Source organism: Bufo gargarizans, chromosome 4, assembly GCF_014858855.1.
Source record: "Bufo gargarizans isolate SCDJY-AF-19 chromosome 4, ASM1485885v1, whole genome shotgun sequence".
Lineage (NCBI taxonomy): Eukaryota > Metazoa > Chordata > Amphibia > Anura > Bufonidae > Bufo > Bufo gargarizans.
The window spans coordinates 418,698,428-418,720,750 of record NC_058083.1 but is presented as its reverse complement, the minus strand read 5'-3'; the positions used below and the strand labels follow the sequence as shown (position 1 = coordinate 418,720,750).

The window sequence follows — 22,323 nt, the reverse complement described above, 5'->3', positions numbered from 1 at the left end:
GAAGCGTCATTGTAAAAAGGTAAAATAAAGATGCAGCGACCGCCCGCCCGCCCGAATAGCAACGAATCGGCGATTATTCGATAACTGGATTCGTCGACAACGAATCCAGTTATCGAATATAATCGATTACATCGATTAATCGTTGCAGCCCTACATGATGCACCTCCACATTAGTAAAGTAATGACAAACCCTACAAAAACCCTTTGGAGATGCGCCTGTCAACATAATGGAATTCATTTATACACAATTCTATAAATGAAGCAAATGCTAGTAGAGGAGCAGCACATAAATGAGCCATTGCGTCTTTTTTATTTTTATTTTAATAAAACATTATATACAAACATTTTGCAGCATCACAATTTGATACCTATAATAGAAATACACTGCGTTTTTAAGACATAAGGAACATAACACACTTCACTTTGGCCTTAATCTAACAAATCACTGCTAATCCTAAATTTTTATGCCCCTTGTGGTTTCAGCCTTTCAAATATTTGTGCATCCTACAAACAGCTGTTTCCTGCAGCATGTGATTCCACTTCACAACTGTAAATTAAATTATTGCTTGTAGTCACATAACTAGGAAGAGGATGGTGGAAATAGATGTTTAATTGATTTCCTCTTCTTAATATGAATGTCACCATTATAGTAAAATATGACATGCCCTTTGGCCTTCCTCCTACCACAAACTGTAATGGTACTGGTGTTCAGATTGTATGGAGACATGTTGTATCCCACAGCAGCCACACCTAAATCTACTGGACTGCTAGGGGAGACAACAGCTTTTATGACACTGACCTGCACCACAATATTAGCAATGGGTCTACATCCAGGCTCCATTAGATGAAGCTCACTGGCAACCTAAATTCACCCAAAGCTTTCAAATTTCTGTTCCACACAGTTGCTAGAGGACCATAGATTGCGGATTTCCAAGAAGTAGTGGTGCAAGCCTAAGTAATGCTCTCGCTGGCATCTTGAGGTCTCGGAATTTCAAGAGGAGTTCAGAGAAACTATTACTTCCTGTAGGAAAATAATAAAAAAATTTTACAGGTTTTTAAATGCTTAAAAATAGAAATCTTTATTCTTTGCAAAAACATAGTTCCTCTTGGAAACTAAGGAAATTCACAACTATAAAGAGGGTTCTCCAGCTCGAAAGAAATTGATGGCCTATGATAAGCCAACAATATTAGATTGGTGGATGCCCAACTATTGGCGCTCCCAACAATCATTTGATTGACGGGGCCGTGGTGTTTAGTGTACTGGGCACAGCTCTGTACATTTAGTAGTGGCTGTGCTGGGTATTGCAGCTTAGCTTAAAAGGGAACCTGTCGCTGTGTGTGCTTTTATTGCTTAAAAAATAAAATAAATTACATGATTTGATACATATGCAAATTAACCTGAGATGAGTCCTGTGCCTGATTGACTCATCTCAGGAACAGGACTCATTTCAGGTTAATTTGCATATGTATCAAATCGTTTTTTTCACACAATAAAAAGCACACAGAGCTATGGGGACTGGGTATTGCAGATGTGTTAGCGGCCATCTAGCAACCCATGTCCTCAGCTCTATACACAAAATCCCAGTGACCGGTTCCCTTTAAGGGACATTGTGCTTGTTGCGATCTATACAAGGTATACAACATGCATCCTCTCTAAATGAATGGTTAGCCACCAGAGTTGCTAAGTGAGTGTCCCGAATTGTTTCATGTACGGAATGTGGATTTCTGTTCAGTACATTTTCCACTGCTCTTTGATGGACTGAATAGTGCTACTGTAATCCAGTAATAAATGAAAAAGTTTATATAGTACCTGCACTTTCCTAAAACTTTTGATACCAAAAGTTTTGGTCAGTGGGGGTCTGGGTGATGAGACAAATTGAAAGACTTGCAAAGAAGCCTATGAGCGAGTCTTCAGCTAGCAAGGAGGGACACAGTTCTTGGCTGAGAGATTGTCCTTTCATGAAAGCCATCAATGGGAGTCTCAGTACTTGGACTACCACCAATCAAACGTCAAATACATCAATACGACAGGTCAAAAGTTTTAGGAAACTGCTTTAACTATTTAAGTCAATGGGATTTGTTCCAAATGAATCTGCTGTATCCATCATGGTTCATGTAAAATCAGATGTAATAGATCCAAATGAATAATAATGAGCCTGTCAAGTTTCTTTATCCTTCTTTAGAGGGTAAAAAAGAACAGCAAACTACACGACAGGATGATGTAAGACAATATGGCACCTGTTTTGACTTTAAAACACATTGGACAGATTAGTAATGTCAAACTTTACACTGTCTAAGAGTATGACTCATAGTCTTGATATTAGACAAATTTAATATTCTGGTGCATAGACCTATAACGTTGGAGTATCATAAATCCTGCACCAGATTTACAGTAGAATTCCATCCATGAACCCCCCCAAAAAAAAGTGCCCATGCAGGGAAAAACCGACTAGTTAAAGTTTACGGCACTTGTAGGTTACCATAGTTTTACTCTAAAAATGCACCAAAATTATGGCACATTTCTTGGCGCACGGACGCACATTTAGGCCATGTCTCTTTCACATGAAGCCACACCCCCTTGCCGCGGGAGGCATAGAATGCTTAGAAAAGGGTGTAAAACAGTTGGTAACTGATGCACAGCATGAACGCCAGTGTTTATGGTGCAAAATGCGCCAAAAATTGGTGCATTTTCAATAGTTAATTTGCCTAAGAATTGTCAATCTATATTTTTAAGGGGTTCTCTAGGACTGAAGTATTGATGGCCTATCCATATTAGATCTGAGGGAGTCCAATTCTTGGCAAACCCACCAATCAGCCATTTGCAGTAGCTTCGATGCAGGAACATTAGTACAGTAATTAGTTAGTAATGACAAGAAATAGATAATGACTAGTAATAGATATTTCCAATCTTAAATTTTGTAAAAAAAAAACAACACATAGCAATGTTCACCACATCCATAAGCAAATCTGAACTGCCATGCGTTGAATACAAACATGCATGGCCCACCTGTAGACTCTCCAAAAAATAAAAGCAGTGATAAATGATCAAACAGCATTAACACAGAATACCAACTTATAAATTGAGCGCTAGTGGACATATCATTTTACGGACTGGTATCCTTTTAATGCTTTCGGATTACAAAATCATTCATGTATTTTATGGAATTGCGCTGGATTGTTTCTCATCATTACAATTTGAAAATAAATGAAAAATGTGTTATGCATTAAACTTCTGCACCAATACACTCGCAAGCAATATGGATATAAAGCACAATGAATAGACTGAAATAATGTTTTAAAAAAAAAAGCTCAAGAACACAATTACCTTCTAGTCTTCCATCGGATAATTCTTTTGGAGCTGGCACAGAGTAGTAAACCAAGAAACAAGCCAACATACTGAGCCGAGAGTCTTCAATAGACTGACCAGCTAAATAGGAGTGCAAAGAAACATCCCCACCACCTGTCAGAAAGCAAACCTTTAATAGATTAACAATCTTTCTATTTATCTTTGGTTTTAATTAATCCCTTAACAGTTTTAAAAAGGCATAACAGTTCAACCTGACCAGAGCTCAGGCACAGGGTAAGGGGGAGATGGCCGCTTCAAACCCTCATCTCAGGATCAGTAGCAGCTAGAGGAATGGTCTAGTTTGGCTGACAGTCTAAGCTTTAAAACAAGCCCAAAATCACTGCATTTTCTCCTCTACTTTGGGAGATAGAGCTGTTAGAACATGGGTCGGGAATGATTTAGCTGTTAGAAATCGGATCAGTGCTATCAACTAAAGTAGTGGTGATAATATTGATACAACTGTATGGCATCAGTCTGAGGCATCTGTTAACATATATGTTTTCTGTATGCGATAAACGGATGGCAAAAACACGGTGTGAACCCAGCTTAAGTGGCGACCCAAAAAATATGTACAAATATAGCATGCACATACTATATCACTTACATTGCAGCCACTGGTCTAGGGTATTATCAATGGTGCATTTCATCACTGGCAAAAACTCAGAGTTCATGAAGAGCCCACGGTTGGGGTTCCTCTTCATCCTCTCCTGTAGGCTCTGTGAACTGAAGAACTCTAGAACCAGCTTGATCTGCCATAGTTCAAAGGTTTCTGTTGTTTCCCTTCTTTCTAATCTTCTCACGGCCTTTGGAATAAAAAAAACAATGTAACTTTTTCAATTAAAACTACATTTCTATATACATTTTTCTCTAAATTTATTGTTCTACATGTCCTTGATAAAAAAAAAATGCAATAAGTGTATATTTATTGGTTTGGGTAAAAGTTATAGCGTTTACAAACTATGGTGCAAAAATGTGAATTTCCGCATTTTTAAGCAGCTCTGACTTCCTGAGCACCTGTCATGTTTCCTGAGGTTCTACAATGCCCAGACAGTAGAAACACCCCACAAATGACCCCATTTCGGAAAGTAGACACCCTAAGGTATTTGCTGATGGGCATAGTGAGTTCATGGAAGTTTTTATTTTTTTACACAAATTAGCGGAAAATGTTTTTTTTTTTTTTTTTACAAAGTCTCATATTCCACTAACTTGTGACAAAAAATACAATTTTACATGAACTAACCATACCCCTCACGGAATACCTTGGGGTGTCTTCCAAAATGGGGTCACTTGTGGGGTATTTATACTGCCCTGGCATTCTAGGGGCCCTAAACTCACTGTACAAACTTTTGGTCTGTACTGTATAATCTTACCTGGTCAATTGCAATGTAGGCAGGAAGCATTTCTGGGTTCTCCTGAGTTACACACTCATACAAGATTGATGAAAAGAAGTCCAAAATTTCTTGTTTCTAAAGAAACAAAGCATGACACAATGTTTTCATTTTAAATGTGGGTGTTAAACAAGCAGTTATCCTTCTAAAATTACTGTATAAACCAACAAAAATAATTGGAGGTCAAAGTTTAACCCATTCCCGCTCTGTGATGTAGTATTACTTAAAAGGGTTTTCCAAATCTTTACATTGGATGACCTATCCTCAGGATTAATCAGTATCTGATGGGTGGGAGTCTGACACCCAGGACCCACATCGATCGGCTGTTTGAGAAGGGACCAGCGCCGCTATCTTCTCGCAGCTCACTCAGCACAGCTCCGTATATTGTACTGCAGTTGTGCTTGATATCGTGTTCAGCCCCATTCACTTCAATGGGGCTGAGCTTCTCCTAGGCCATGTGACTGATGAATGGGTCACCACTGGCCTAGGAAAAGCCAAGAGAAGACCGCAGGACTTCTGCGAACGCTGCTGCCTTCCCAAACAGCTAATCAGTGGGGGTCCAGGTGTCAGACCCCAGCAGATCACATACTGATGAACTATCCTGAGGATCGGTCATCAGTTGTAAAGTCTTGGAAAGCCCCTTTAAATGTCTCAGACTCCCAGCACCTAGCTGTCTGAAGAGGATGCGCGACCCCTTCAATGTTTACCTGCATGCTGTCTTCCTTGTACTGGCGGTGCAGTGTATTTACAGCATCCTCTCCCATTCAAGTTAATGGAATGAACAGCTGTAATTACACTGCACCGCCGCTACAAGGGTGACTGCATACAGGAAAACAAGACGACGCAGCGGTCACATAAGTGCCACGGCCCCTCCAAATAGCTGATCAGCAGGGTGCTGGGAGTCAGGTCCCCACCAATCTAATATGGATAACCGATCCTGAGGATAGGCAGGCAGCACGGTGGCTCAGTGGTTAACACAGGTGCCTTGCAGCGCTGGGGTCCTAGGTTTCAATATGACCAATGCAAACATCTGCATGGAGTTTGTATGTTCTCCCTGTGTTTGCGTGGGTTTCCTCCCACACTCCAAAGACATACTGATAGGGGACTTAGATTGTGAGCCCCAATGGGAACAGCGAGTGATTGTAATGTCTGTAAAGTGCTGGGGAATTTGTTAGCGCTATATAAAAGTGAGTAAAATAAATAATAAATAGGTCATTAATATCTGTAGCCCAAACAACCCCCTTAAGTACCAAGCTAGGCTGCGTCCTTAGGGGTTATTAGCTATTAAGAAAGAATGACAGAATCTTCACTTCCATTACCTTGTAGTATACATACATTCCATTATTAGCTGACATGCTACTTTTTCTTAAGCTTTATGACTTGATGTACACATCTGAGGGGTTGTCAGACCACCGAAGACAGTGATTGGCTGCAGTGGTCACGTGCTGTACACCTGCACTTCACTGTAGGTTACAAGCGTTTTGGTCACACGTTCTTGATAGGATTTTTTTTTTTTTCTTTTTAAACAGACATTTTTGAGAGGAAACGCCTATATTCCAAACCCAGATCACAGCACTGCAGCTCCAGGGTAAATCTGCCCATTTACCTTTACAATTGTCACGGCTACGACTGTGCTGTCTAATTAGACGCAGCAGCAACCTCCTCAACATATGGAATCAAACTGTTACCTGGCCCATGTCTGTAGTTGGTTTACAGAAATATTCTGCAAATGATAGGAGTGCTGGATCAGATGTGAAAGCAGAAATAGCTTCAGGCTAAAGCAGGAAGAAAAGAACACAATGTTAGGCCGGGTACAAATACTTGGCACAGTTTATAAACCGAATGACTTGAGTTCAGAAAAGGCATCAATGACGGCAAACAAGTATCCAGTCCTCCGTTCATGGAATGGTTAAGATGTTGGTAATGAATGAAACAGTGAATAGAGAATACACGTATTATAGCAGAGACTATGCAGAATCGTCAGAATTAATGTTGAGAAGCAAGCTTAAAGTGGATTTCCAGGTACCTGCTCCACCAGAAAGATTCCCTGGGGGTGCGTTCTGAACTAATAATTGCAAAAAAGAAAAAAAAAGAAAAAAAAAAAACTTCCACTATACTGTATGTTCCCTCTAGAAACCAGTAGAAGTATAGTATGAGAAGCCACAAATGTGTGACTGGTAGAGTCTACTTCCAGGACGGACAATTAATAGAGTGACAGAAGGGGCTGTAGCTACATTTGAATGAAGCTGAGCTGGAGGACAACACACTGCATGTACTGCTGGGTCCTGAGGGTCAGACTCTCGCCAATTTCACATTGATTTTTAAAAGGGAATTTGTCACCACATAACTTCCAAATTAAGCCAACTTACTCTGAGAAATAAACATTTTTATTCTATGCAAATTAGCCCCTTGGTGCAATGAGGGTGTTGTCTATGCACCTGAAGCTCCAATCACTTTCTGTGCTGGCTGCACTTCTCCTTCGCTCTTAGTGACAGTAGATGTAATGAAATTGCAAAAGCGCACTTGTCTGTGTGCAAGTGGAGTACAGGACTGTACTGAGCTGATCACAGAGGCAAACACGCAGTCATGATATTTCAGGGCCAGGGAGGAGTTTGAGCACAGACATCACAGAAAGTGAGCAGCGCTTCAGGTGCAACGGCAATGCCTTGGTTGCACCAAGAGGCTTATTTGGATATAATAAAAATATGTTTTTCTCAGAATTGGGGCCACCAAGCAGGATGGGACAAAGTTGATTGCATTAAGTGGGCAAATACGAGTTGGCTTCATTTGCAGATATGAGAAGGTTAGAGTCCCTTCAAGAGCAGCTTAAACTTTTGAACAATTTTCTGGAAAAGCTCTTGAATGATAGGCTTTAGGTCTACAGCCACCTTTAGTCTTCCCTTCGTATAAACATAAATACTGAGAGCAGTGTAAATTAGTGACACACGTCCTGTAACTCATGAGCTGATATATAGTAGGTGTAGAGAACTGAATCGGCAGTAAAACCATCCCAGCCCTGGCCTGGAAAACTGCCTGTGAAAAGTCATAGTGAGCTCCTGCTCTCCCCATCCACATGCTGATGATTGGCGGTTCTTTCCCAATTATCTCCCCAGCAGGAGTTCACGAATAACCCAGACTCTTTACAGGCAGCTGTAACTCTTCTCCAGGTTCTTGGCAAACATTTAATATTAGCTCATGATTGACAGGACGCTGAAAACAGCATGTCTGCCACTGTTGTATGCTGCCCTCAGTGAGGGCCGCATAAATTTGATGAAACACACGTTCCCTTCAAGACTTTGCTCAAAATCAGGGGGAGATTTGGTTGTGCCAAAAATCCACAAAAAAAAAAAGCTCATCTTCTCACCCGCCCTGTACCGATGGTATTGATTTACATACAGGGCGGGAAACCAGAACAGTGGACACAGTGGGGGAAGGGAGCAGCACACAGAAAAAAAATTAAGCGATACCACAGCTCATCAATATGCCCTACCCTGCCAGGCATTTATATGGTAATGTCAAGACCGGTGAAAGGTCCTCTTTAACCCTTTCATGACCAAGGGTCATTGATGCCCCAATGTCCAGGTCAAAATTTACAAATCTGACATGCGTCACTTTATGTGGTAATAGCTTTGGAACACTTTTACTTATCCACGCCATTCTGAGATTGTTTTCTCGTGACACATTGTACTTCATGACAGTCATATATTTGAGTCAATATATTTCACCTTTATTTATGAAAAAATCCCAAATTTACCAAAAATGTGGAAAAATTCACAATTTTCCAAATTTCAATTTCTCTGCTTCTAAAACAGAAAGTCATACCTAATAAAATATTTATTACTTAACATTCCCCATATGTCTACTTTATGTTGGCATCATTTTGGAAATGTCATTTTATTTTTTTAGGACGTTAGAAGGCTTAGAAGTTTAGAAGCAATTCTTACAATTTTTAAGAAAATTTCCAAAACCCACTTTTTAAGGACCAGTTCAGGTCTGAAGTCACTTTGTGGGGCTTACATAGTGGAAACCCCCATAAATGACCCCATTGTAGAAACTACACCCCTCAAGTTACTCAAAACTGATTTTACAAACTTAGTTAACCCTTTAGGTGTTCCACAAGAATTAAAGGAAAATGGAGATGAAATTTCTAAATTTCACATTTTTGGCAGATTTTCCATTTTATAAAAAAAAATTCTTTAACACATTGAGGGTTAACAGCCAAACAAAACTCAATATTTATTACCCTGATTCCGCGGTTTACATAAACACCCCACATGTGGTCGTAAACTGCTGTACGGGCACACGGCAGGGCGCAGAAGGAATGGAATGCCATACGGTTTTTGGAAGGCAGATTGTGCTGGATTGGTTTTCTGAACGCCATATGTTTTTTATTTTTCTGCCGATCGTCTTGTGCAGGGGCTCGTTTTTTGCAGAAAGTGTTGAGGTTTATATTGGTACCATTTTTGGGTACATAGGATTTTTTGATCATTCATTATTACACTTTATGGGGCAAGGTGACGCAAAAATTGGCTGTTTTGGAACAGTTTTCATTTATTTATTTTTACAGCGTTCATCTGAAGAGTTAGGTCATGTGATAGTTTTATAGATAAGATCGTTACGGACGTGGCAATACCTAATATGTATACTTTTTCTTATTTATTTTAGTTTTACACAATAATAGCATTTCTGAAACCAAAAAAATGATGTTTTAGTGTCTCTATAGTCTGAGAATCATAGCTTTTTTATTTTTGGGGCGATTGTCTTAAATAGGGTATCATTTTTTGCAGGACGAGGTGACGGTTTGATTGGTACTATTTTGGGGGTCATACGCCTTTTTGATCGCTTGCTGTTGCACTTTTTGTGATGTAAGGTGACAAAAATGGCTTTTTTTTACACAGTTTTTTTTTTTTTTTTTTTATGGTGTTTATCGGACGGGGTCTATCATGTGATATCTTTATAGAGACGGCCGTTACGGACGCGGTGATACCTAATATGTGTCGTTTTTTTTTTTTTTTTTTTTTTTTTAGGAAAAAAAAGGCATTTTTTTTATTTTACATTTTTATTTATTTATTTTTTACTTTTATTTTTTTTCACATTTAATTTTTTTTTATCAAGTCCCTCTTGGATCATGAAGATCCAGTGGGGCTGATGGCTGTACTATACTTTGCAATGCTCTTGCATTGCAAAGTGTAATACATTCAGATGCCCTGTAGGTGGCAACAGCGGACGCTTTTGCAAAGCGTCCGGTTGCCAGGGCAACCATCGGGGCTGCCATCGCAGCGCAGCAGCCCCGATGGTGGAGAGAGGGAGCCCCCTCCCTCCATTAACCCCATAGATGCCGCTGCCGCGGCATCTCTGGGGTTACAGCAGAGTGTCAGCATAGAGCTGACACTCTGATGATGGCGGCGGTTCAGGAATGGAGCCGCCGCCATCAAGCACAGCAGGGGGGCAGACCGAGGGTGGGGGGGGGGGGGGGGGGCCACGAGGACACTGATTTCAGGCTCTGATCTGCAGAGCGCAGATCAGAGCCTGAAACCGGCATTTTTTCACTGCCGCGATCAGATTGGTTAGTCTGCACAGACTAACCAATTGGATCGATTGCCGGCAAGGGGCCACTCTGATTGGTCCCTTGCCGGCATTACTGCACTGTATGCTGTCCGTGACAGCATACAGGGCAGGGGCAGAAGCTTTAATCCAAGCGCTTTGCAGCGCTTGGATTAAAGAGCTGCCAGAACGTTTATATACGTGGTAGCTGCACGGGGTATGTGCAGCTATCACGTATATATACAGATTGCGGTCGTGAAGGGGTTAATGTCCCCTGTCCCTTAAAAGACAGTTGCTAGGGCTTGTCTGTCTTCCCTTTAGTATAAACAGAAGGTGCATTGCATGCTTGCATTAGGCTTCGGAGTGAGGAGGTGTGTCTCTCAGTAATCCAATCTGATTGGCTGGCAGGAAGCTTCTGGCTACAGCAAGTGTGTATGTGAAGTGAGGGAAGGCAGTGTTGCCCATTGAGAACTGGCAGAGGAGCCATCTGGAGAAGGTCCTCATATTGTAGGAGTTAAAACAGCCATAACTAAAAGGAAAAACTCAAGGAAAACAGTGGTGTGTGAAGAAACTAAAGACTATAACATATAAGCAGCAGTAACATATGCTAAAATTGATGAAAAGATGACAGTTACACTTTAAAGTAAGATCTGGCCATGTAAGGGTGGGGCTGCACAGCTTTTTGGGCACGACACAAGTATTGCAGCCCGCCACAGGAATTAGTGGGGTCTCAGTGCGACTTGCATGTTAGCTGCAACTATAAAATCGCCAAAAATACTTCAATTACTCTTACCGGTAATATGTTTTCCATGAGCCCATGACAGCACCTGTGAGAGATCCTCCTCCCTCCGGACAGGAAACAGGAACTTCCCAGATCTTTAAATTGGTCCCGTGCCTTCTACCTTCAGTATTTGACAAGATTCCTGGGACCAGCAACACACCTATATATAGCGAGAACTAACAACATAGGCGAGAAAACATAATAGACAAAAACTCTGCGCCAAATATATGCCAGGCATATCTCTTCTTTGGCACCAAACTAAAGAGTAGACTTCTCTTTTTTCCCATTATTCTCTATATATAAAAAAATGATATATATATAGATATATATATACATATTTTTTTTTTTTTTTTTATATATTCTTTTTTTTTTTTTTTTTTAGGGGGGGAATTATGTAGGTGCTGTCATGGGCTCATGGAAAACATATTACCGGTAAGAGTAATTGAAGTATTTCCATTACGCCCCATGACAGCACCTGTGAGAGACTAGACTAGATAACTCTTAGGGAGGGACTGCAGCCTGCAGCACCTTTCTCCCAAAGGACATATCCTGCACAGATGAAAGGTCCAACCTGTAGTGTTTGTAAAACGTAGAGGGGGAACTCCACGTTGCAGCCCTACAGATCTGTTCTATGGTAGCGCACCCTTTTTCTGCCCAGGAAGAGGCTACTGCCCTGGTGGAATGGGCTGAAAAATCTGAAGGGACCTGACAATCTGATAGTGAATAAGCCAAACCTATCGCTCTTTTGATCCATCTGGCTAAGGTACGGCTTGTAACCTTGGAGCCCCTGTTCTGACCCTGAAATTGAACAAAGAGCTGCGGGGTCTTTCTAAAGTCCTTTGTAGATTCTAAATACTCACAGACACTCCTCCTAACATCTAAAGTATGAAAGGATTTCTCTCCTTCATTCTTTGGGTCCTGACAAAAGGAAGGGAGAACTATCTCCTGAGACCTATGAAACACCGACACTACTTTGGGCAGGAACGCAGGGTCTGGTCTGAGAACAATCCTATCCTCCAGAATCTGGGTATATGGAGGGGAAGAGGACAAAGAGGACAGCTCTCCAACACGCCTGGCAGATGTAATGGCCACTAAAAATACAGTCTTATAGGACAGCATCTTTAAGGAGATGTCCCCCAGAGGCTCGAACGGAGCTTTGGTTAGAGCAGAAAGAACCAGGTTAAGGTCCCATGGGGCTGACTTAGATCTAACTACAGGACAAAGTCTAGAAGACCCCCTAATGAACCTTTTGACCCAAGGATGAGAGGCCAAACGAAAGTCAAACAGGACACTCAGTGCCGAGACCTGCACCTTGAGAGTGCTGGGTTTAAGTCTTTTGTTCAGGCCTTCCTGCAAAAAGTTCAAAATTAACGGGATGTTGGGCGAGTTCAAGTCTAAGCCTGGACCTGCAAACCGAAGGAAGGTTTTCCATACCCTCAGGTAGATATCGGAGGTGACTTTTTTCCTACTAGCTAGGAGAGTCCCGATGACCTGCTCTGATAGGCCCCTAGACCTGAAGAAAGACCTCTCAAAATCCAAGCTGTCAGATGGAGATTCTTGACTTCCGGATGATGTAGAGGGCCCTGATATAATAGGTCCTGTCTTTCTGGAAGCACCCAGGGATCTGCTATCGATAGTCTCCTCAACCAAGCAAACCAGACTCTTCTGGGCCAAAAAGGTGCTATTAGAATCACAGTCGCCTGCTCTCCCCTGATCTTCTGGATCACTCTGGGCAATAGGCTGATGGGGGGAAACGCATAGACTAGTCCCTTCCCCCACGTCTGTGAGAGCGCATCTGTGCCTATCGACTGATCCTCCCTGCTGAGAGAAAAGAACTTTTTGCACTTTTTGTTTTCCCCCGAGGCGAATAGATCTATCGTAGGAGATCCCCATAGGGCCTGTATCTGGTGAAACACTTCTTGATTCAGACACCAATTTGCCTGACTGAATCTGTGTCTGCTGAGAAAGTCCGCCTGGAGATTCTCTGAGCCTTTCAGATGAACGGCCGAGAGAGACAGAGCTTTCCCCTGCATTAACGAGAAAATCCTGGATGCCAGCTCCATTAGTTGATAGGATCTTGTCCCCCCTTGTTTGTTTATATAAGCCACCACCGAGGCGTTGTCTGATAGGATCCTGACATGTTTTTGAGACAAAAAGGGGAGACTCTTCTCTAGTGCGCACAGGACCGCTCTTAACTCCCTGGCATTTTGGGACTGAGCACCCTGGTCTTTTGACCAAGGACCTTGGAAAAACCCCAAAACTGAATGGGCCCCCCATCCCCAAGGGCTTGCATCGGTAGTTATTATTAATGGGTCGTGTCTCACCCACTCTACCCCCTGATCGAGGTTCGAAGCCTTTAGCCACCAAGCTAGGGATCGGGTTACTGACCCCGGGACCACAATCTTGTGATCTAGGGATAGCGACCTCCCATCCCATTTGGACAGAATGAGCCATTGCAGTATTCTGGACCTGAATTGGGCCCACCTCACTGCTGGAATACAGGCCGTCATCAGACCCAGAATAGACATCGCTTTTCTTAGGGGGACTTCTTTGATCTTGCTGAAGGACCTGATCTTTTGCTGAATCCCCTCCTTCTTGACTGCTGGAAGATAAGATTTCTGAGTCTGAGAGTCTAACAGGATGCCTAGGAAAACACATCTGGATGTTGGAATCAGGGATGATTTGTCCCAATTTATTAGCCAGCCCAGGCTCGTCAGGATCCCCAGGACCTTCTGTATGTGAGATTCCAGCTGCTCTGGGGACTGCCCTACCAAGAGAAGGTCGTCCAGGTATGAGACTATAATGATGTCCGACCTCCTTACTTCTGCCATTACCTCCGCCATCAGCTTCGTGAAGAGCCTCGGCGCCTGTGATACCCCGAAAGGAAGAGCTCTGAACTGTAAATGAACAATTGACTCCCCTATCTTCACTGCCACCCTCAGGTATCTTTGGGACAAGGGATGGATGGGCACGTGGTAGTAGGCATCTTTTATGTCTATTGAGGCCATCACACAGTTGGGGAACAGATGGAGGACCGTGGAGGAGATGGACTCCATCCTGAATTTCTGATAGGACAGATACTGGTTGAGACCCTTCAAATTTATAATCAGTCTGAACGTTCCGTTGGGCTTGGGGACCAGAAATAGGGTTGAATAAAATCCCTCTCCTTGTTCGTCCTCTGGGACTGGAACAAGGACTGCCTTTTCCCGGAGGCTGTTTATTTCCTCCAAAAGCGCCACCTGTTTTGGAGAATTTTGGTTCAATGAAGTAACTTTGAAAGTCCTGGGCGGTAGTCTCTTGAAGTCTAGGCGATAGCCTTCCTTTATAATATCCTTTACCCAAGCGCTTGCGGTAATATTTCGCCAGGCTGGAAAAAATAAAGAAAGACGACCGCCCACTTGGGGTCTGGCGTCATTGTTGAGTGGAACTTGAGGCTTGAGGTCTGGATTTAAACAGCACACTTTTTGATTTATCAGATCTCCACTCCCTCCTTTTCTTTTGATCCCCAAAAGCCTTCCTTCTTTCATTACTCCGAAAAGGCTTCCCCTGTTTAGGAAAGGACGGTGCTGGAAAACCTTTTTTCCTATCGGATGCCTTATCTAAAATGTCATCTAAGGCTGATCCGAATAGAAAACCCCCTTGGCAAGGTAAGGCACAAAGTTTAGATTTTGAAGCTACATCGCCCTTCCACCCTTTCAACCATAACGACCTTCTGGCCGAATTGGAGAGTGCAGCCGCCCTAGCGGAAAGCCTCAATGCGTCAGCGGAGGCATCAGAGATAAAGTCCACTGCACTGGACATAGTTGGTATCGCCTGCAGCAGCTGATCCCTAGGAGTCTTATTCTCTATATGAGACTCTAATTCCTCCAACCAGAGCTTTAATGACCTAGCCACCGAGGTAGTCGCTATATTTGGCTTAAAGGCAGAAGTGGAAGCTTCCCAGTTCTTCCTTAGGTAAGCATCAGCCCTTTTGTCCATGGGATCTTTAAGGGACCCTAGATCCTCAAATGGGAGAGCTGACTTCTTATTTATCTTGGCTACGGGAGCGTCTACCCTCGGTACCTCCTGCCAAGCTGACACTTCCTGCATTTAATAAAACAACCCATCAGCTTAACCTGACCATAAAAACAAACTCCCCAAAGGGAGATGGTGGGGGTTAACCCCTCTTACCCCCAGGAGTACCATGCTTGGTTCCAAAAGCTGCTCCTGTCCGTCGGTGCGCTGTTGTGCATCCCCTACTTCCTGCATCATAATGCTGCGTAAAGGGGGGCCAATTGAGGGCTGTAGCTGCCGCCTGCGTCCCGATCGCTCCTGCTGCCACTCACCACCACGCCGGCTGGCCGGCGTTCCCTTTTTCAAATGGGCCGCGCAGCGCCCCCATGTTAGGCTCCTCCCCTTCCGGCCGATGGAACGCACGCGTCACTTCCGGTGCGACGCGCACGTCCACACAGCCAGCCTCAATGAGAGGGGAAGACGCACCTCCCCCCTCATGCCGTAACTTCGCCGGCAGGCAGGGACACGAGGCAGCCCAGGTATCCCCCCATGGCTCCGAAGAAGGGACCAGACGCCGGGCTTCTCAGCGGCTCCTAGTGGAGACTTACGCCGACAGGTACCTCCACTAGGTTTCGGTCTTAACCCTAGAGGTCCTGCAGCCAAGGAATAGACCTGGAAAGAAATCCTCCTGTCCCTGGACAGGAAACAGGAAAGAACTGAAGGTAGAAGGCACGGGACCAATTTAAAGATCTGGGAAGTTCCTGTTTCCTGTCCGGAGGGAGGAGGATCTCTCACAGGTGCTGTCATGGGGCGTAATGGAAATCCAGCATTTTTTGTGATTCACCTGTCGCAGTGGCAGCGAACATGAAAATCTCACTGCGACCCTATTCATGCCTAGGGCTGCCCTGCTACCCAAGTATCGTGGGGATACTTGGGTTCGACATGTGTTGCGCCCAAAATTGTTATGTAGCCTACCCTAAAAAGGCTGCAAAAAACGGGAACACACCAAAAGTGTTCAACAACTATGTGTGAAACCATCCTAATGGTCTCTATAACAGGGTATAGAAGGTAAAAGCCAAGATGTGGGATTAAAGCCAACTGACTATTCTGAAATGGAGCGTGACAGGATTGTGCACAGCTGTAGTCACCCCACCCATCCTCTTCCTAGATTTCTGACAATGACTTTCTTCATCTACATAAACAAAGGCATTTGATCACCTTTCAAAGGCACCAATGCAAACAAAACATTTAGCAATTTACTTCCAGCACACAAACTTACAGTGTACGAATAGAACATCTCCCTTCAGATAGCATTCCTACGCCTTAACACATTTCTTTACCCAGCACTATAGTAATACCTTGGGCTGTAAGAGGCCACTGACACAGTCAAAAACAGAGGCCACGTGACTGTTGTCAACAGCAATACCTCCACAAAACACCATCTCTTTGAGCAAATCACCCCTGATGTAATTTGGCAGTGAAAATTTCATCATGTTAAAAGTAGAGAGGGCATAGCAGTTGCAGAGAAAGGGAAGCCTCTAGGTGTAAAGGCAATGCCCCCATTGCTCCTAGAGTCTCATTTGCATATATTAAAACATCATTTTTCCCAGCAATGTAGGCACATAAGAACATGGACCGACACAGATGCCTTCCATGTAAGGACTTGTTTTATCTGTCTTAGTTATCTGCTTATTTTTCTTGAATCTTAATTTTCTCTCATCTTGGATGACATTTTAGGGCTTTGGAACCAATTACTCAAGTTACAATGGTTTCAACATACAATGGTCGTCCTGGAACCAATTAATATTGCAACTAGAGGGACCACTGTATTCCTATGAAGCACTGCCATCTGCTGGCCTTTAAAGGAATATACCTGTAATAGGCCTGGTTGCCTCAAACAGTCTCAGGTCTATCACAACCAATAAACAGCTTCCCCGATCTCATTGTGGAGAAGACCTTCAGGCCGCCTCAGAACTGACCACAGCATCTGAGGGATTACACTTCTGTGATTAGCACTATTGCCGATTGCAGACATAAGCCCTGGGTGTTTGCTGTGAGAAACAGCAGGCACACGGCAGCTATGGTGGCGGCTCCACTCCAGGAGTAATATCTTGCAGTAATCACAGTTCTGATGGTTGTCACTGGAAACGTTCAGTAAGTTTATTAGAAAGCTTAGCGAGAGATCAGCAGTTCCTGTACCTTTGAAGACAAAACCCTCCAGAATTCAAATCACAAGAGCGAGCTTTGTGCAGGCACTGATCCAACCACTGGCAGCCTTGAAGCTAGCATATTATGTACATTCACAACACTGTATATATTTTGTGGTCCACAAAATGCAGGTCTGCAAAAAAACTGATGACGTCCACGTTGCATCTGTTTTTTTTTTTTTTTTGGCCCATTGAGCCAACATTTTCCGGCCAGGTATAGGACCTGTTCTATCCTTTGCTGAACAGACATACAGATGTGGTAAGCACACAGATGTTTTTTGTGTGCTTTCTGCATCTGTATCACTGTTCCACAAAAGACAGAACATGTCCTATACTTGGCTGCAAGTGCAGACTACAAACTTATTGAAATCAAAAAAATAAAATAAAATGCAACACAGACGTCATATATGAAATCATTGAAATAACAGTGGCTCACCAGCAGGTGTTATCGTGGAAAGGTGCTCTCTCCAAGGGCAACACCCCATGTCCTATGTAATTAGTGCTACACAATTCAAAAATAAAAGGTTGGAGGGCACTCAAATCTCTGGAAATTATGAGGAGATATAATACATTATATTCCAACTGTAGTACATTTATTGTTAAAATTGAAAGTCTAATCAAGAAACATGTATAAATAGTAGTACATAAAAAAAATATATAATACAATGTGTTCTCCTTATATAAATTCCCTTTCAACAGTCCATATGCAAACCAGTGCATCAGTGCACACTGTAAGATGCATCAGCAGTACAGCGTGTTTAAACTATATAGTCGCCAAATTTTTTAAAACCTAGGAAATAATAAAAAAAAAAACAAACAAAAAAAAAACACACAAGAACGAAATACAAATGAAAGCCACTTGGGATCCTTTATAAACCAATAGCCACCCAGGATCCGCCAAGCGGTATTCCTCATAAGTAATGTTCGTGATATACAGGTCACTGCAATTGCCGCTTGTGGTATATAAGTCAATGGTGTTTAATTTTGCCACATATATTCATAGTCAATTGTAACATGTATAGAGGTCTATACACGTGACACAATTGACTATGAATATTTGTGGCAAAATTAAACACCACTGACTGAGGCTACTTTCACACTAGCGTTCGTCGGTCCGCTCGTGAGCTCCGTTTGAAGGGGCTCACGAGCGGACCCGAACGCAGCCGTCCAGCCCTGATGCAGTCTGAATGGAGCGGATCCGCTCAGACTGCATCAGTCTGGCGGCGTTCAGCCTCCGCTCCGCTCGCCTCCGCACGGACAGGCGGACAGCTGAACGCTGCTTGCAGCGTTCGGGTGTCCGCCTGGCCGTGCGGAGGCGTGCGGATCCGTCCAGACTTACAATGTAAGTCAATGGGGACGGATCCGTTTGAAGATGCCACAATGTGGCTCAATCTTCAAGCGGATCCGTCCCCCATTGACTTTACATTGAAAGTCTGGACGGATCCGTCCGAGGCTATTTTCACACTTAGCTTTTTTTTTGCCATTTTAATGCAGACTGATCCGTTCTGAACGGAGCCTCCGTCTGCATTATTATGAGCGGATCCGTTCAGAACGGATCCGCCCGAACGCTAGTGTGAAAGTAGCCTTAGACGTCATATATATTTTGCAAATCCGTGTTTTGTGGACTGCAAAATACATACAGTTGTGTGAATGCCCCCGCAGGGTGAGAAGAGAGGAAGTATTGCAAAGGAGTTGTTTCCCGTTATATGGGGCAATTAGCATCCCCTTCAGAATTTCTTTTTTTTTTTACCTTCCTCTGGATCAACACAGGACGACTATAGGTTGGACTTTTTTTTTCAACCTTATTAACTATTTTCTCAGTATATCTGTCCATAAGTAAACTGTAAAATGGAGTGAAAAAGGTGACCCTATAGTTAAACATAGTCGCTCCAAGCTTTTACAAATAATCAGACTGCTCCCCATTGTATTGCGCGTTGTTTTCCAATCCTCTGACATTTAAGAAAGGCATTGTGAGGAACTTTATACAGATAAGAAGTGTCCTTTATTTCGAAATGTCATTATGCCAGATATAGCACATATCACAGTGAAAACAGGAACACCAATGTAGAGGTGAATGAAAACTCAAAATAACAGCATAAAGTACCTTAAAACTACGAGCCTCCGAGTTTCTATGGGTAACAGTCTGAGCAAGAAGACTTCTCCAGCCCATAGGGTCCTCTTTATAGGAGAGCTGTCCAGCCCGGAGTTTTACATACAGAACACCATCCTTACACAGAATTGCTCTAAAAGAGAGAAATGTACAGGTGACAGCTTTAGGGTTAAGGCTCTTAAAGGGACACTGACAGGCCCAATAAATCATATTTAGGTATATATCAGTACAGGTCTTCTTAAAGTGTATTAAAATCATATAAGTATCCCCCCTGTTTACCTTATAAATACAGTAAACTGAAGTTTTATAACCTGGGTGAAGAGTCTTCATTCTGCCCAAAGGGCGGCGTTTCATCTCCACTTGCGCCCAGCCAGCCGCCCCCAACTGCCGTTTTGAAGCGCCGCCCAGCTCATCAATATTCACTTTGCTGGGCGGCTACTACTGTCCCCGATTGCACAAGATCCGGCGCATGCCCAATACAATCTTATGGGCATCGGCCTCTAGTATTAACTCATTCTCAGGTGTAACAGAGCAGCGCTCAGAAGCGCTGCTCTGAACAGTGCCCGGCGCATGCGCATACCGAAGAGGCTGAAGCGGCCTCGAAGATGCTGACTGAACGCAGGCGTGATGTGGTTCCGGCCAGTGAGGGTGCCGGGCGCATGCGCTGAAGATAAGATGGAGGCCGATGCCCATAGGATTGAATTGGGCATGCGCCGGATCTTGTGCAGTCGGGGACAGTAGTAGCCGCCCAGCGAAGTGAATATTGATGAGCTGGGCGGTGCTTCAAAATGGCAGTTGGGGGCAGCTGGCTGGGCGCCACCCCTTGGGCAGAATGAAGACGCTTCACCCAGGTTATAAAACTTCCGTTTACTGTATTTATAGGGTGGACAGGGGGGATACTTATATGATTTTAATACACTTTAGAAGACCTGCACTGTCATATATATACCTAAATATGATCATTGGGCCTGTGAGTGTCCCTTTAAGCTAAAGTCAGAAGTACTGTACAGCAAATGGGGTTTGCACATGACCAGGATAAAGTATGCATGCACTTCGTACATTCGCCTCGTTTCTGATGTGGATTCACAGGTTGACTGGTCCCTACAGTGAGTCAATGAAAAAGCATTCTCTGTTCAATACTATGTGCCCACCATATACCTGAGAGGAAATGGTTAATCAGGCAATACTGGTGGAGAGGGCACCACATTAAACTGTCCACAAAAGGACAGTTGCCGCTGCCTGTACTATCAGAAGTGGCGGATGACACATGGCAGTGCTTGTGTGGGCTTCCTCCCGCACTCCAAACACATGAGCCCCACTGGGGACAGCAGATAACGTCTGTAAAGCTCTGCGTAATATAGCAACTCTAAAGGGAGTAAAACCAACACAAATAAACCGCTGCCTAAGGCTAGTTTCCACACCAGCTTTTTTTACGCTTCTGTCACGATAATACAACCATCTGCGTCTGTTATGAAGGGATCCGGTTGTATTATCTTTAACATAGCCAAGACAGACTTGTCATGAACTCCATCAATGGGGGGAGCGATCAGTTTTCTTTTGTGCCAGAGAAAACAGATCCAACACCATTGACTTACATTATGAGTCATGACGGATCAGTCTTGCTCCGCACCACATCGAGGACAGAAAAACGCTGCTTGCAGCGCTATTCTGTCTGCAATGGGGACGCAACCAAACAGAATGGAACGCATTCCGGTGCATTCCCTTTTGTCTCCATTCACGTTTTCCCCCACTATTGAGACCCTATGACAGATCTCAATAGCGGGAAGGGAAAGCGCAGGTGTAACCCAATATCACATGTATAATGCTGCTTCTGGGCATGAATTGACAAAGACATGTATTTCACTTTTCAGTTAATCACAGGAACAGCGCATTACTGGCTGCATAAGACTTTCAGCTAGAATTAACAACATTTAACCCATTAAAGGCTTTCTTGAAAATGTTCATGTATTTTTCCCTTTATATGATACACTTGTAACAGCAGCATCTTAGACGGTAAATACCAGTAAGCACTTACATTATGCTAGTGAGCACTTTAACTTCTAGTATGCAGGAGGTTGTACTCGCCACTCCCTGTTCTTCTCCAGGCTCTGCGTCGGGTCACAGTGCAGGGTGGGCCAGGACATGAACAGGGAGCGGTGAGTGGAAGAAGACTTAAGGCCCCATCCGGACCATTAATGATAGGTTCATTTTGTTATTTTTGGTCTGATCTGAGGTCTGATAAAGGTTGGGAGTCTTATGTAACATAGTTTGTTAGACTGAAAAAAGACATCTTCCCATCTAGCTCAGCTTGTTATTCAAGTTGATCCAGAGAAAAAAAAAAAAAAAAAAACAACAAAAAACCTGTGAGGTAAAAGCCAATTTTTCTCATTTAAGGCTCCATTCACACGTCCGTATAATGGGCTAGCATCCGTTCCGCAAATTGCGGAACCGTTTATTCTCTAAACGGGGACGGAATGGATGCAGAGAGCACACTATGTGCTCTTACTGTAAAGAATCCTCTTCTATGTTTGTGTAGAAACCTTCTTTCCTCTAGATGTAGTCACAGTCCTGGGTATAACTAGAACATGGGAGAGATCTCTGTACTGATCCCTGATATATTTATACGACTGATCTCCCCTCAGTCGTCTTTTTTCTAAAGTAAATAACCCTAATTATGATAATCTTTCAGAGTACTGTAGTCCACCCATTCCAGTTATTACTTTAGTTACCCTCCTCTGACCCCTCTCCAGCTCTGCTTTGTCTGTCTTGTTCGCAGGAGTCCAGAACTGAACACAGTAGTCCAACTAGCAATTTGTAAAGTGGCAGGACTATGTTCTCATCGCATGCATCTATGCCCCTTTTGATGAACCCCATAATCTTATTGTCCTTGGGAGCAGCTGCCAGACACTAGTTTCCACCGTTAAGTGTGGGGGTCTAATTCGAGGTCTGAAAGA

At 43.4% G+C, this 22,323-nt stretch overlaps 1 protein-coding gene across 1 annotated transcript in view; it reads right to left on the bottom strand.

Moving 5' to 3' along the window:
* Window positions 1-303: 303 nt before the first annotated feature.
* Window positions 304-22,323, bottom strand: part of ANAPC1 (anaphase promoting complex subunit 1) — a 170,184-nt gene continuing 148,164 nt past the window's right edge. Inside the window, exons 42-47 of the mRNA XM_044292098.1 lie at window positions 19,364-19,502; window positions 6,423-6,509; window positions 4,717-4,812; window positions 3,951-4,149; window positions 3,326-3,460; window positions 304-1,021 (exon numbers count right to left, since the gene is read on the bottom strand). Of these exons, the coding sequence (XP_044148033.1) occupies window positions 906-1,021; window positions 3,326-3,460; window positions 3,951-4,149; window positions 4,717-4,812; window positions 6,423-6,509; window positions 19,364-19,502 (772 nt within the window). The 3' untranslated portion in view covers window positions 304-905. The remainder of the gene's footprint in view (window positions 1,022-3,325; window positions 3,461-3,950; window positions 4,150-4,716; window positions 4,813-6,422; window positions 6,510-19,363; window positions 19,503-22,323) is intronic.